This window comes from Convolutriloba macropyga, chromosome 9, assembly GCF_964194025.1.
Source record: "Convolutriloba macropyga chromosome 9, txConMacr16.3, whole genome shotgun sequence".
Taxonomy (NCBI): domain Eukaryota; kingdom Metazoa; phylum Xenacoelomorpha; order Acoela; family Convolutidae; genus Convolutriloba; species Convolutriloba macropyga.
In genome coordinates this window covers 17,358,532-17,373,627 of record NC_134476.1, presented here as the reverse complement: position 1 = coordinate 17,373,627, position 15,096 = coordinate 17,358,532, and the positions used below count along the sequence as shown (strand labels likewise).

General features: G+C 36.7%; 1 protein-coding gene across 1 annotated transcript; it reads left to right on the top strand.

The window, feature by feature from the left end:
* The first annotated feature begins 2,008 nt into the window (after positions 1–2,008).
* On the top strand, positions 2,009–4,105 carry LOC142346091 (uncharacterized). The gene is made up of 2 exons (XM_075398592.1): positions 2,009–2,199; positions 3,384–4,105. Exons 1-2 carry the CDS (start codon positions 2,164–2,166, stop codon positions 3,765–3,767), a joined length of 420 nt encoding a protein of 139 aa, XP_075254707.1. The 5' UTR covers positions 2,009–2,163; the 3' UTR covers positions 3,768–4,105.
* Positions 4,106–15,096: the final 10,991 nt, after the last annotated feature.

The window sequence follows — 15,096 nt, the reverse complement described above, 5'->3', positions numbered from 1 at the left end:
TACGGATTGTTCCAACTAAGTTAAGAGAAAAATTCTTCTAAAAAGAGAAACCATCAAATAGTTTGTCAGTGCATTAATAAAGTTTCAAAGGAGACTTTAAATTATTGGGTCAAGCGCATTTTTAGGAGTTAAAATAGGAAAAAGGCTAAACAATTTGACTGTAAAAGTTTTCTGTATGACAGCATGCCGATCCAATCATAGCTATGATTTTTTGCAGGGGTTTGACATATTGTAGCTACAAAGGGTTCTCTCCATTAGAGAGCATGGTCAAGATATTGGTCTTCTCAGCTATACCTAATTTGGCTCATTTCATTACTTTTTCTTTAATGCAGCTGTGCTCAAAATGATCTCAAATGAACGTCAACAAAGAAATGTCAGTTATTTTTTGAAGTTCAATAATACGTGAAAAAATTTTTAGTCCCCGAGAAACAGAACGACCTTACTGAACTATAGTGAAACATAGCAACAAGGGCGTTAGTAATCACGCTAAAACCCTTAGTCAGCTATGCTTTCAACTAATTGTTGTTCATATAAAGTTTGCAAAGTACCCTAAAAAGTAGGTTTTAAAAAAGAAAATTTGGTTTTTGACAAAATGTAAAAATAGAAGTCTTTATCTACAACTTTTTCTTTGTTTAAGAGAAAATTGTAAAACTACCACTTATCCTTAGCTGGCATAAAAAGTTACATTTTACGGCTGAATGGACAATGAGGTTCGCTTGACGAGTTGGGTTAAACAACCGAACACAATGTTTATTTTGAAGAAACGACTCAAATAGTTTTTCGAAGACGGTAAGCCCAAAAAAGTAATTCAAAATTAAGAGATGATCAAGAACTGATTATAATGACAATTCAAAAAATTTTGGAAAAATTTTATGAACTAGATAGTGTTAAACTATTGCGGATCGTTCTGTAGTTTAGTTGAAAAAATAATTTAATACAAACTTTTTCCAAGAAATACTGACGAAAAGCCAGTAGTCATTGGTAGTGAAAAATTGACAGACAAATTTAATTGCAAAAAACTGTTGTTTTTCCTCTTATGACGTAAGTTAAGAAGTGATCAGTGCAGTTTGTGATGCAATAAAAAAGTATAATTGAATGATTTCCAGAGCTTCTGACTAAGTTAATCTAATTCCATTACCAACTTTTTCAGAGAAAGGTCGGTTCGAAAAAATAAAGCCCTTTAATCCGTTATTTATGTTATATTGTTGCTAATAAACCTAATAAGATTCGAATTGAGACGGAATTTGAATTGTATTATAGAAAAAAATTAGTTTGCATTAAGAATCAGACAATAATTTCATAAAATAAACCAAGAAAAGCATATTGAGAAAAAAATATATATGGAGAAAAATAATTTTCTTTATGCTAATTGCTATTGCGTAATGTTTTGCTCGTTGCAGCCAAAAATACCTTAAATCGGATAATTGGTAGAATATTTTGAAAAATTTCAAGTAGTGCTGCCTGATATTTCATCGAGAAGTTGATTTGAAAGGCAATTTTTGCGTTACTGGCGTTAAAATTGTTAGTTATATTTGCGGAAACTGGCACAGTGCCAAATAAATGTTCAGCTAAAGACCATCAAACTTGTCTGAAGGAATTGAAAGCATCAGCCTTTAGAAGATATTTCAAAAACAATTTTCTGCGCAAAAAGATGTGTTCTTTTAATAGGCTAAAAATTAAATGATTCAGACCGGAATGGGAAAATGATGGAAATCTTATTAGTTAGAAATCTTGCTATAAGTTGATTAAAAAGTCTACTAAGAATGCAAAAAAGAGGTTTCAATAACAATAAAAGTATAGAGGAGTACGTGTTCTTGATCATTTTACAAATCGTTGGTTTTCTTCTGCTGTCCACCAATGAAATTGAGTTAAGAAATTTAACGGCAGATACAATAGGCTAACATGACATTAGGAAAAAGAACTTTAGTGATCAGAAGAGTTGAGCTTCAAAATTTCCTTAAAAGGTAGGATTAAAAGTTTTTGTATTTGGAACACAAAGATGGCGAAATTTACAATTTTAGCAATAAATAAAACGTGTTGTCAAGTAAATAATTATGAGTTATACTTTATGAAAAGACAACAATTAATTGACAACATTAAGATGTTGCAAAGAGTTGTTGACTTTTGAACGATGTTATAATTTTGTTCAAAAGTCTAACTGGAATGAAACCGCAGCGTTTGCAGAAGTTGTTGGTAAAGGTAAGTTGGAAGTTTCGAACCTATAACAACGTTTTTGATAAAAAAATCTTTGATTGAAGAGGTAGTGGTAGCTAGGTTCGTTGAATTATTTTGGGTTTATTGTGAGCCATGATCTAGTTTTAGGTCAAAACCGGTTTCTGATTGTTGAGTTTGTTCAATTGTTTTGTCCCTCACTTTTCTAGTTTTTGGGACTACAATTATAAATTACTAAATCCTTTAATCGACGCGATGTTTTCAAACAGCCGAGATAGAGCATCGTTTCGTGGATAAACCGAACAATCCAAACAAAAAGACGATTAACCAAGCAAATCGTTTGGATTTTCGATAGAATTTTTGCAGTCTCCTGCTAGAAGCCTTCTAACGGCCAAACTACCATTTTCTACACAAATAAAATTCTTTACATTGTAACTAGTTTCAAAAATTCACTGTAAAATGGCATATGACAGAAATTTTAGCATATTTGAATTGTGAACAAAATCTTGTACGGTTAAGGAAATATTTAGCAGTAGCACATATTATTATAATAAAGCTAATTCAAGAAAGCCATCTGGCATTATAGCAAAATAAATGGATGATTAAAATAAAAATTCAACAAAAAAGTCAGGAACTGGAAGGCTTCGAGCTTTTCAGATTGAAAATTCCGGGGTCAGATTGCACCTGACACTTAAATATTTGAAGAGCTGACTTGTTTACTACTCCTGTTTTGATCTTGTTTACTATTACTGCTACTACTCGAAGTCACTTTACATCTTAAATTGAAATTATTTATTGATAAATTGCTCTCCAGATCAGAAAATTTTTGGCTGAGAACGGGATATTTTGCTTAGTTTGCATGGATCATTTTGGTCTGAATACAGTATTGGCTAATGCTCAAAAATGACCATTGATGAGACGAGAAACATTATTATAGTTTAAACAACTGATGAACTAAAAAATTGTTTTTTTTGCAAGAACAAGATAATGACTGTGATAGGGTGCGGGTTTGCTGTAATATTTGTCGAAAAAAATTGAGCAGTATCGTTGTTCAGAACTCAAGATCAGGTGAAAAGAAATTCATCATTTTTCCACAATATAATATATTTAAACTACTAAATTAAATGAGTTGATTTAAAATTTGAGTTACATAAGTCGCCTTGACTACTGTTACTTTATTACGACCGTTATTTTCATACACATTTCTATAGCGCTGCCCAGGTCAAGGTCCCAGACACTTGTCTATCGCTACTACAAAAGACAAAAAAATTGGCAGTTATCCCAGAGGACTTCCTCGAGTAACGACAGATATGGGCCTGACGGACCTGTGTTATGCAGACAGGTGTTTCAGACCAAACAGACCCAAATTCAGGTATGGGTCATACCAATCAGACTTTGGTCATACTTGGCAGACGGAACAGAGCCAAGGTCGACACTGGGCTAGACCGAACAGACCCTTGACCTGGGCCAGAAGGAACAGACCCACTGCTGAACCGGGGCCACACCGAAGAGATCCAAGACCAACCCTGGGCCAGACCGAACAGACCCAAAGCCGACACTGGGCCAGACCATACAGACCCAAGACTTCTGCCTGACCGAACCAACCCAAGGCCAACACTGGCTAGACTGACCAGACAAAAGGACAACACTGGGCGATACCAATCTAACCAATGTGTTTTTTTCACATATTTTCCTGGGGTATCTAGTACCAAATGATCACTTTTAGATTCGTTCGTTCATCACTTTTTTACTCATTTGAAAAGTTTTAATGAGTTTGAACCAAAGGGGCCTTGAAAATCCTTCTTTTTGCCAAAACACAACAATGTATTGGACTACGACTTACGGACAGATCATGCTCGAACAAAAAGTGTTTTGGAAGGACCATGTTCGACCCCAATAACCTATGAAATACACTTAACTCTACTTTATTGAACAGCTGGACTAGAGCTCAAAACGAACAACGCGCACTCGCACTTAATTTTCACTCAAACCAAACTTTTTTGCTCGATCTTTTTTGAATAAAAGTTCTCCAAACTGAATTTTTGCTCGAAACAAATAATTTTGCTCAACTTTTGCCTGACTAAAATTTTCAATGTTGAATCTATGCTTGGCCCAAATTGTCTTGCATGACTTAAAAACCGAGATACAAAAACTGGGTCGAGTTATTGTCGAATGATGAATCGAGTAGAAATTTTTTAAAATTGTGCACACAAATTGATTGCACTAGTGTATGTAACATGTTTCTTATCTGTATAGTATGTTTCTTGATCTGTGCTAACTAATCAATCGAAAGTGCTGGTTTCAAAAATGACTTTTCAGATTTTTGAAATCAAAACAATCAATTTTTTTTCAGAAATCCACTCTTCATTCAACACATCAATCAAGCTTTTGACCATAACAAATTAAAATGACTAGTGTTTTTCAAGCAGGGATTGTGGCGAAAGAGTCCAGCTGCAGTAGCGGATTTATCTTAAGAAGTACAGAAAATTTAAGTTTTGGCAATTTCCGAACTACCTTTTAATGTTGATTGCTCTGGTGCTATGTTATTCAATCTTGCTCCTTCGCTGCTTCACTATGTACAAAAAAATTAATGAAAGATTTTCGGAATTTGCATAAAAGCAGACTGAAAAAAAGTCTTTTGCTCGACACAAAAAAATTTGTCCACTATTAAGTAAGCTCAGCTGTATGTAGGACGCTCAAACTTCAGCCAATAAAGACTCTCCCATCTAGAATTGCTGCATCTTTTCATGAACCAAAGCTATACGCCAGTGTAGCTTTGAATGCAGTTCAACACCAAGGGTGTACATGTTGTTCAGGTAGTACTATATTTTCGTCTAATATGAGCGCAAATTTGCAATCAGATTCAAGTAAAGCTCAATTCGAATGTTAAATTTCTCTACTATTTTTGCAGTGCTAATTTTAGCAGTGCTAGGTTTTTAAAAAAAACCTATACTTTGCATAACCAGGGAAAAATTTTGGTGTTACACACAGACTAATTATAGCTTTCTTTTACATATATATGTTAAGCAAATAACCAGTCAATTAAACTAAACAAATTAAAGCTCTCTAAAACCTAATTTCCCATTGATATAAACTTTGCAGCTAATTTTGGCCTGTCAACATTAGAACTGAATTAAGGACGGAACAAGAACAGAGTTATCTACAATCAGCCTCCTTAATCAGCGACATCCCTTAATTGTCGGGCTAAAATGTCCAGCTCAGGAGGACCAAGGACACTGTCTACCCGGACCGAACGCCAAATCAATATCAAAACTTTCAAATCTAATCAGACGTAATAGAATTTTTAAAATAAACCTGCACGTATTTTATATAGAAAAATTCGAAAAACATTTTTCAAAGGAACTTTTTGAAAAGTAACATTTAAAAAGAAACAGTAAACAATAGAACACTAAAAAATTGCAGAAATAGAACAAAAAAAGTCGAAACCATTTCCTGCTGTTGGAAATGCGGATATTAAATGAGCATTATCCTATGCAGCAAAATATTGACCTGAGAATCGATTTAGACTTTTATTACGTCTAAGATTTACAATAAAAATTCCTTCGATAAAAATATCTCTTCCTTCTTTCATTTTAAAAAGTCGGAAAGATGGGAACAGGCCCGGGTTGAGGTCCCAAACGGAACCATTTTTTCCAAGCCGTACTGAGACAGAAAGTTGTTATATCTACACTTTGGTGCGTTCATATCCAGACTTTCTTGCTTTTACTATACTTTGATGGATTCATGCTCAGATTTTCTGGCGCTCAACTTCAGACTTTCCTTCGTTCGCAAGACCTTCGCGTGATCATCAGATTTTTGTGCGTTCAGAAGACTTTCCAGCCTTTAGGTTCAGTTTTTCATGTGTTCTCCAGACTTGTGTGATTTTTCAGTTTTTGGCGCGGTAAGCAATTTTAAGTGTTAGCCTTATTTTTATGTGTTTACCAGACTTTCATGAGTTAACTTCCAAACTTTCTTGCTTTTACCATACTTTTATTGTTTGTAATCAGATTTTCGTGCGCTCAATTTCAGACTCCCATTCATTTGCTAGAGTTTAGTGCGACCAAAGCATTTTCGCGCGTTCACCAGACTTTCAAGCGCTCACGCTCAGATTTTCATGTGTTCTCCAGACTTGTGTGCGTTTTCCAGTCTCTGGTGCGTTAACAAGATTTTCTAGTGTTCATATCTACAATTTTAAAATTTCGCCAGACTTTCATGCATTTAACAGACTTTCCTGCGTTTACCATACTTTCATTCATCCTCTTCAGATTTTCTTGCGTTCAAATTCAGACTCCCATTCGTTCGCTAGATTTTAGAGCGGTCACTGGATTTTCGTGCGCTCACCAGTCTCTGGTGCGTTTAGCAGATTTTCTAATTTTTATATCTTTACTTTTAGGTATTCGACAGACTTTTGTTCGTTAACAGACTTTCGTGCGTTTAACAGACTTTCACGCGTTCGTCAAACTTTCGTGCGCTCTCCAGTCTTTGGTATAATAAGTAATTTTTTTGCGTTTAGATCTATACTGTCATTTGTTCTCCAGACCTACGACCGTTTGAGCTCAACCTTTCATGCCTTTGATTTTTCTTGACCTTTGTATTTTGAATTGATTTGAAACTCGATTGCGCAAACACAACTACTAATCAAAAAACAAAATTTCGACCTCAGTTTTAGAGCACTACAACATAATAACGTTTATGTTTTAATTTTCTGGCTTATTTCAGTAGCTTCAACTACACATAGAACTGCCACAGAACCACGTCGTTGTTTGATCTGAATTCTTTAGTCGGTAATTGGTAAGCAACAGCATGAAAGTTTGTACTTTATTATTTTTAGTTAAATAAGTTAAGCCCCTGACTTAGCTTCAACTGAACATTTAACATATAATCTTATTTAACAAGACCTGCCTTCAGAGCAAATTCTAAGAATACAATAAGTAAAATGATGTATTATTGCGAAGCCATTTTTCATATCTCTCTGAAGAGTCTTAATTTCCCTATCGCTAGACTTTCAGGGATCTAGACCTGTCTTTCGCAACTGTGCAGGAGAATAACTTGATGTGCCTAAAGGTTTTTGGGATGCGTTCGGTAAACAAAGGTGACTACATTACAGAGTACGCATCAATTCTGGTAAGCGTTTTGAGTAGTTAAGTGCAGTTAATGTTCTCAATCTAAGTTGAGTACACAAATTTATACATGATGAAAGTTTAATAAATATATTGGATTAGTTAATCAGAACTAAGGTGCTAAGATTGCGTGTTTGAGATTCAATAAAATAAAAAAAACCATTATAAGGATGAGTTCTTAGGAAAAAAATTAGTAAACATTTGTAACCCTCAACCGCATAAAGCTTTAAATTATTTCCCAAATCAACTAACTAAAAATGAAGGAATCATTTTATAATACGGACAAAAATTTCTCAGCCGCACCACTGCACAATTATTCTGTAATTTGAGTAACTTCTTAAAAGTTCCGAAAATGTCATTATGAATCCGAAGTGACAAACAGTCGAAAAAACAATGATCCTTGCCAGAAAACAATGATCAAGTTTCTGGCGACCATGTGCTTTTCTTTTTTTTTTCACTGCACAGAACCCGAAACAAAATTTCAGCTTAGTTTTTTCGTAAATAAAAAATTTACTGCTCTGTGCGTTACATCGTCTTAATTTTCGTTGACAAAAGGTGAGTCATTTGACAAATTTTGCGTTTGTTTTAAGTTTAGACCTAGTTTGTGTAGAGCCTTATTATTAACATGTCTCTCTGCCACTATTCCAGCAAAACAGCATCTGTTGAAATACTGGATCTTTTCTGTTTTTGCCCCACCCCTCCCCCCCCTGTCATATTTGATAACCGCAAACTCATATAAATGCAAACTGAAAATTGCATTACCAGTTGTCGTGCAACAATCAAGTCAGAAGTAAAACTTGAAAAAACATTGACTTTTGTCCTTATCGCAACCAAAACGAGTTGGTTGTTCCCGCAACTTAAAACTGATATAAAAAACTTAACAAACTGTCTAGAACAATGTAATTGAATCCTTATCTACATTATCTTACATTTTATGGTTTACCCCTTGTTCAAAGAACAAAAACCTTCTTCCCCCAAAACAATTTTGAGGACAAAAGTCTCCCCTGTTACCGGCAAATATTTTCTTTGTTCCAAAACTTGTGCGACGCACTGAAGAGAGCATCAGCGGTCAGTGCAACCATCAAGTGCCGAGCACAGTAAACAGAACCCGAAAGCTGGCAGCCGGTCAAGACAAAGAAAAGACACAGAAAAGACACAGAAAAGACACAGAAAAGACAAAAAAAAAGACAAGCAATTTTTTCAGCGACGAAGCCAAGTTTGGGTTACAAACGTCACCCCGACGAGAGGATCAAGTTTTTTTTACTGGTTTCAGACGTCACCAGCAGAAGTCCGCCCGAGGTCTCAGACGTTACCTCTGATGTCCTGTTCTTCGGTTAGAGCCATCCAAAATCTCTACTTTTTTTTCGACAAAAAGCCTCCAAAAAATTGATATTTGTCCCCCAAAAACGCTTATTTGTTACTATAACACCTCGATTCAAAAACCTCGACTAGTTTCATTATTTTCAAAGCGAGTTAAGGCAATTTTCTCATTTTTAAAGAAAAATCTGCGAAGAAAAAACACAAAAATCAGAGAAATGTTCCATAAATCAGAAAATTCAAAAAACACAATTTAGTTTTCTGACTACATATCCGTTTCAATTGCGGAAAAAACTATTAAACCACTCTTTTGAATTGGTTTGTAATCAAGCAGAAAGCTATGTGCATCGATATATCCAATCAGTATCATATAAATGAGAAATGTCAGAAAAAAAAATTTTGAAATCAGAAAATTCAAAAAACACAATTTAGTTTTCTGACTACATATCCGTTTCAATTGCGGAAAAAACTATTAAAACACCCTTTTGAACTGATTTGTAACCAAACAGAAAGCTATTTGCATCGATATATCCAATCAGTACCATATCAAAAAGAAATATCAGAAAAATTTTTTGAAGTCAGAAAATTCAAAAAACACAATTTAGTCTTCTGACTACATATCTGTTTCAATTGCAGAATAAACCATTAAACCACTCTCTTGATTTGGTTTGTAATCAAACAGAAAGCTATTTCAATCGGTTTATCAAATCAGTATAATATCAATAAGAAATATCAGAAAGAAAAATTTTGAATTCAGAAAATTCAAAAAACACTATTTAGTTTTCTGAATCCATATTCGTTTCAATTGCGGATTAAACCATTGAAACACTCTCCTGAATTGGTTTGCATTCAGAAAGAAAGCCATTTCCATCGATTTATCCAATCAGTATCATGTAAATGGGAAATGTCAGAAAAAAATTTTTGAAATCAGAAAATTCAAAAAACACAAGTTAAATTTCTTACTACATATTCATTTGAATTGTCGAATAAACCACTGAAAAAACCCCTAAGACAAGTCATTGTCAGTCTGTTTGATTGTTTTACCTGTATAGGGAAGTAAATAGAAAGTCTTTAGGCGCCACATCAAATATCAAAACTTTCATTATGACAAAAATAAACACCATTTTATTTTTTTTTGGAAAAAACTTCCAAAATTTTTGCAGAAGTCCTCGGTCTCAGACGTTGCGGTCCGCGAAGTCCCTTTATCCCTATTGGTTTCAGACGTTACCATCAGCAGAAGAGGAGTTTTCAAAGAAAATTGGTTCCAGTAGTCACCAGAAATTTTGATTTCTTTTTTCCTACTTTCAATTTTTTTCTGAAAGGCAGATCTCAGACGCTAATTGTCGGAGAGAGCTTTGAGAGTTTAATACAGTCAATGCATTTTGTAAATAACACAGACAGAGTGAAAAAGAGCAGATAAAGTCACACAGTCTTGAAGAAAACGAAAAGTTTTGCAAAACCCGGAAAAGACAATTTTCGAAAGAATTCTAAAGTTTCCCACAATATGACTCGTCTCTGCAACTTTCTAGCATTCAGTAGCCCTTCTGTAGCCCTTGCTGCCTAAACGCATCGCATTTTTGCTAATTGCTTGTCTTTAGTCGTCAAAACAACAATAGACTCCTAGAAAAATAAAAGGTTTCAAAGTTAATTCGCAAAAATTGTGTGGGGTATTCCTTAATCATAATGTTTGGTTAGGGCTAGGGAGCTAAGGAAAAAATTTTTGGGTAGCTTTAAAAGCTTTCTGTTTGGTAATTTATTCGTATTTGAGAGAAACAGACGAGCTTATTGAAGTTTTCAAGAAAAAGGAGTTTAATGTAACAATTATTTGAGTTCTGGTCTAGTATTGGTTCAACTACATAATTGTAGCAAAGCACAGTTTTCCTATCAACCACAGTAGCCACACACACTAGTTCAAACAGTTAAAGTCTGCTATTTAAACGAAACTTGTGTAAATTCAAGAAAAAACAAGCAATTATTTAGGTCTGTTGAACGAAAAACGGTTAAAACGCGCGAACGTTCGGAAAAGCTTTTAAGTTTTAGCGCAAAAGGCTAGATTTAGCACACAAAACACATTCTAGGACATCACTTTTTGCGAAAAGTTGCGTCGCTGGTCTTTTCTACAAGAAAAAACTAGGATCATTAGCATTCAAACATTAGGCAACTTTTTTACATCAAAAAATTTGCGTCGCTCCGGTTCTCAAAGCCGTTTTTCACCTTCAGTAACGAGCTTACTCACCAACATCATCAACAATCAGCTACAAAAGAGCAGCAGCCACCAATATGTCGAAGCAGAACAGCGCTGAATGTCAGTTTGCCATCAATATGTTCAAAGCGACAGAAATGTCAATGAAAAAACTGCTCGATCTCCTTGAGAAAACTGTGGAGCAGAAATGTTTCCGATCATTGTCTTTGATGATCAACAAAATCAAAGGCCAGGAAACAGAGCTCAAGAAGCTCTCAGAGGAAGTGATGAGACAGCAGCCACATCAAAGCACTGCATCATCTATATTGAATAGGCAAACGGCACTAATAACTCGCCTCAATGAACTGGAACTGCGAGTCGACCTGTTGGACGACGATGGCCAGCTTCCAGTCGCATTAGAGATGATGTCAGCATGATCTCCTGCAGAAGAAACTTGTCTCGGCAATCAACACCTGCGCCCAGTGACGACAAGGAACGAATCCAGCATCAGCGCGATATAGAAGAAAAGCAGACCAGCAGTAACATCTTCAATCAGCCGCCCCCATTACCACCACGGCCAAGACAACCATCATTGTTTCTACAAACATCTAATGAACCAGGACTTCAAATTCAGCATGTGCTTGAAGCCCACCAAAGAAATCCTAAAAAGGAAGTTCATGAAAGTCTTCTAAAATCGAAAAATAAACTTGAAAACCAAACAAACGCTCCGAATCCTTTTCCCTGCTTTGAAAAAGATACCAGCCAAGAATTCACATCTCCAACAAGATCAGGGAAACTCGAAATTGCCTCCAACCTGGTAAATAGAGATGTCTGCGATATTGAAACAGCTCAAATCAATTTGACACGTCGCAGAACCTTTTGCCTCCAATCCAAAATTTGAACCTTTCAGGTAATCACTCACTTTCAAACCCCTTCAATTTGGCCGATCCAACTATTCAATTACAGGCAGATGGTCTATTTGCCCAAAACTCGGTATTGGAGAAAACCTTTTATTTAAACTTGCCAAATCAAAGCAATAATCAGGATTCAACTGCCAACAGAAATCCTCTATACCATAATTTTCCCAATCTGCAACAGGTTTTTGGACCTTCTCAAACTCAAATAGGAACAAGTGGATACCTCGATAGTCACCTGTTGAACTGTGATCTGCAAAAACTCCCCTGCTTACCCACAGTGGCAAACAGAACCTCACATCTCCCAAGTAGAACTGATAAAATAGTCGCAAAAAACAGTTGCCTACAATCCAATCATTGTATTAATCCTATAACTGGGGTACATTCCGCAGGTTTCCCTCCAATTACTGTGCCCCTGATGGAACAACAGCATCAAAATACCGTCTTAAATCCTGCAGCTCCTAATTTTCTGCCAAACCAGGTAGCTCCACAATCAAACGGAATTGCGGCTCCTGTGCAATTTCAACAACCTGTTAACAGTCAACATGGAATTGCCAGCACTTTCCAAGTTAAACAATGTGTGACACATTCCAGTCAGTTGTGTGACAACCAGTTTATTCATGGCTCACAAGCTCCATCGAACTTTCAAGCTCCAGTAACTTCCACGATCCATGCCCCAATGTGCATTAATCAACCGCTAAATCCTGTCGGACAAAATCAGTTAAGCCAGCCTTTAATTAACCAGAGTTTACTTCCCACTGTCAATCAACACATAAGCTCAGTATACTCGAACCCAAATGTAACACAGGAAAAAGGAAATGTTGATTTCAAACATTCAATCAAATTGCCACCTTTGAAACTTCAGAATTTCAATGGTGACCCTATCCACTTTCACGAGTGGATCAATAACTTCAACGCGATGATTCACAACAACCCTTCCACTACAGACACGCATCGTATAACCTACTTGCAGAATTCTGTAAGTGGGAAAGCAAAGGACTTGATCAATGCTTATTCCTGCGATCCATCTTATTATCAGACAGCACTGAATGAAATAATCCGACATTTCGGTGATCGTACGATAGTTGTGAATACGTTCATTAACCAGCTCGAAAACTGGCAAATGAATTTCCAAAACAAGCAAAGCTTCATTGCCTTTTCCTCATTTTTGAAAAGACTTGTGCAAGCCTTCCAATACCTTGGCTTTACAGCAGACCTCCAGTCTACAACACTCATTAAGAAAGCCAAAGAGAAAACACCACATCATTTGGTTCTGAAATGGACTGAGCATTGTCTTACCGAGCTCAGCTCTGACCCGACTCTCGTCAATTTTCAACAATGGTTAGAGCTCCAAGCTCAAATCTACGACAAAGTGAGTCGGGAAAGCAATCAAAGAACCATCAGTTCTCAAGCCTCAAAGTTTGTCAACTCGAACAACCTGCAAACCAAGCCAAACAATAGCAACCTCGCAGTTTCAGTCAACAACGCATCAGCGGAAAACAGTAGAAAACATTGGAACTTTGCGCCTCAGCAAAAACAACCGTCCACTTCGAAAAACGTTCCGAATAAAGCTTTTAATACAAAACGATCTTGTGAGAAGTGCAAACAAGAACACAGCATTGCCACATGCCCTGAGTACCAATTGTGCTCGTCAAGTGATCGATACAGCCTTGTTAGCCAAAACAATTTGTGTACAAATTGCTTGAGCAACAAACACCACAAACAATCGTGCCCATCGCAAAAACGATGTCAGGTTTGCAGTGCATTCCACCACACAACCCTTCATGATCCCGCCAAGCAAATCAAACGCCCTACAGCTGTTTTTTCTGCTGAAGTGTTTTCTGGTAACAATCCAACAGCTTCGTCTAGTAGCAAAGCTTCAAGTCAAACTCCAAATACATCTTCTCAACAGAAAAGTCAAACAAATAAAGCCCCCAACAGCCGTTATGGCCAAACTTTCAACAACCAAAGCCAGCAAAACGTGCAACGACGTAATTTAAACGGCAATGCAATTAACCAATTGTTCAGCATTAACCAATGCTCAGAAACACCGAAGAATTGGTATGAGCAATTGCAGCTTATTCCTGTTTCATTACTCAAGGGGAATAAAGCATTCGATACCTACGCCCTCATAGATCCCGGTAGCCAATTCAGCTTTGTATTGGACGCCATAGCTGAATTTCTTGAGCTTCCCCGTGAAACTCAACAGTCAGTACCACTACAATTTCTCAATACAGAGAACAGCATGTCCCTCTGAAAAATTGTTGAGCCAGTCACAATAACTCCATATAAGTCAAATGAAATATCGTTTGAACTCTCTCGGACGTTCAGCACCCCGTCTCTGAAGGTCGCAGCTGCAAAAACTTTTGAACTTAATCAAATTTGTGATGCCTTCAACAGTTTGCGCCACATACATTTCCCAAATATTGCCGATGGCAAAATCGGCGCCCTCCTCGGTGTTAACGCATTCGCATTCACCTACCCTACACATGTTATACCTGGCAATCAAAATCAACCGTTTGGTGTGAAAACTAAACTTGGTTGGACCCTCGCTGGTGAATATGAGAATTGTATCTCAGCCACCACTCACTAGCCCGCAAGTCAGCAGAAGAAATTTATTTTCAATGTCTCAAGAAACAGAACAGATGAACCCGGACTTGACGAACTTGTTCAACAGTTCTGGAGTATTGAAGCAGATGGCATTCAGAAGGACCGTGAACAAGTTTACACAAAGCAAGAAGAACAGTTTCTTGATATTTTGAAGAACTCCATCAATCACAATGGTGAGAGATATGAAATCAAACTGCCCTGGAAATCTGAAATAAAGTTGGAAAACAACTTCTATTCTGCACTGAACCAAGTCAAAAGCCTCAGCACACGCCTTCAGCGTAAACCTTCGTTGCAAGAAAAATACAATAAGACTCTCTTGACAGATCTGGAGAAAAACTATGTCAAACCGGTGGAAATGCAAGATCCTCAACCAGACAGAATTTGGTACCTGCCACACCATCCTGTGGAAAATATCAATAAGCCCGGAAAAGTCTGCCGAGTTGCAAATGCCGCATCAAAATTCCGCGGCCAATCGCTTAATTCAAACCTTCTTACTGGACCAGATCTCCTTAATAACCTTTTTGGTGTCCTTATGAGATTTCGAGAACATCCCGTGGCGGTCCTTGCGGACATCGAAGTCATGTTCATGCAAATCGCCATCCATCAGTTTGATCAATCTGCTCTTCGATTTCTCTGGTTAGCAGACAATCAGATACAACAGTACCAATTTACCAGACTCATCTTTGGAGCAAATTGCTCGCCTTCGTGCGCAATATACGTTCTTAACCATTGTGCCAAAGAGAACATTCAACATTTCCCAGAGGCCCTCAAAGCCGTCAGA

Coding starts and splice junctions, on each gene's coding strand:
- LOC142346091 (XM_075398592.1), top strand. CDS start 2,164: ATGAAACCGCAGCGTTTGCAGAAGTTGTTGGTAAAG. Junction 2,200..3,383: donor TGCAGAAGTTGTTGGTAAAG/GTAAGTTGGAAG, acceptor ACATTTCTATAG/CGCTGCCCAGGTCAAGGTCC.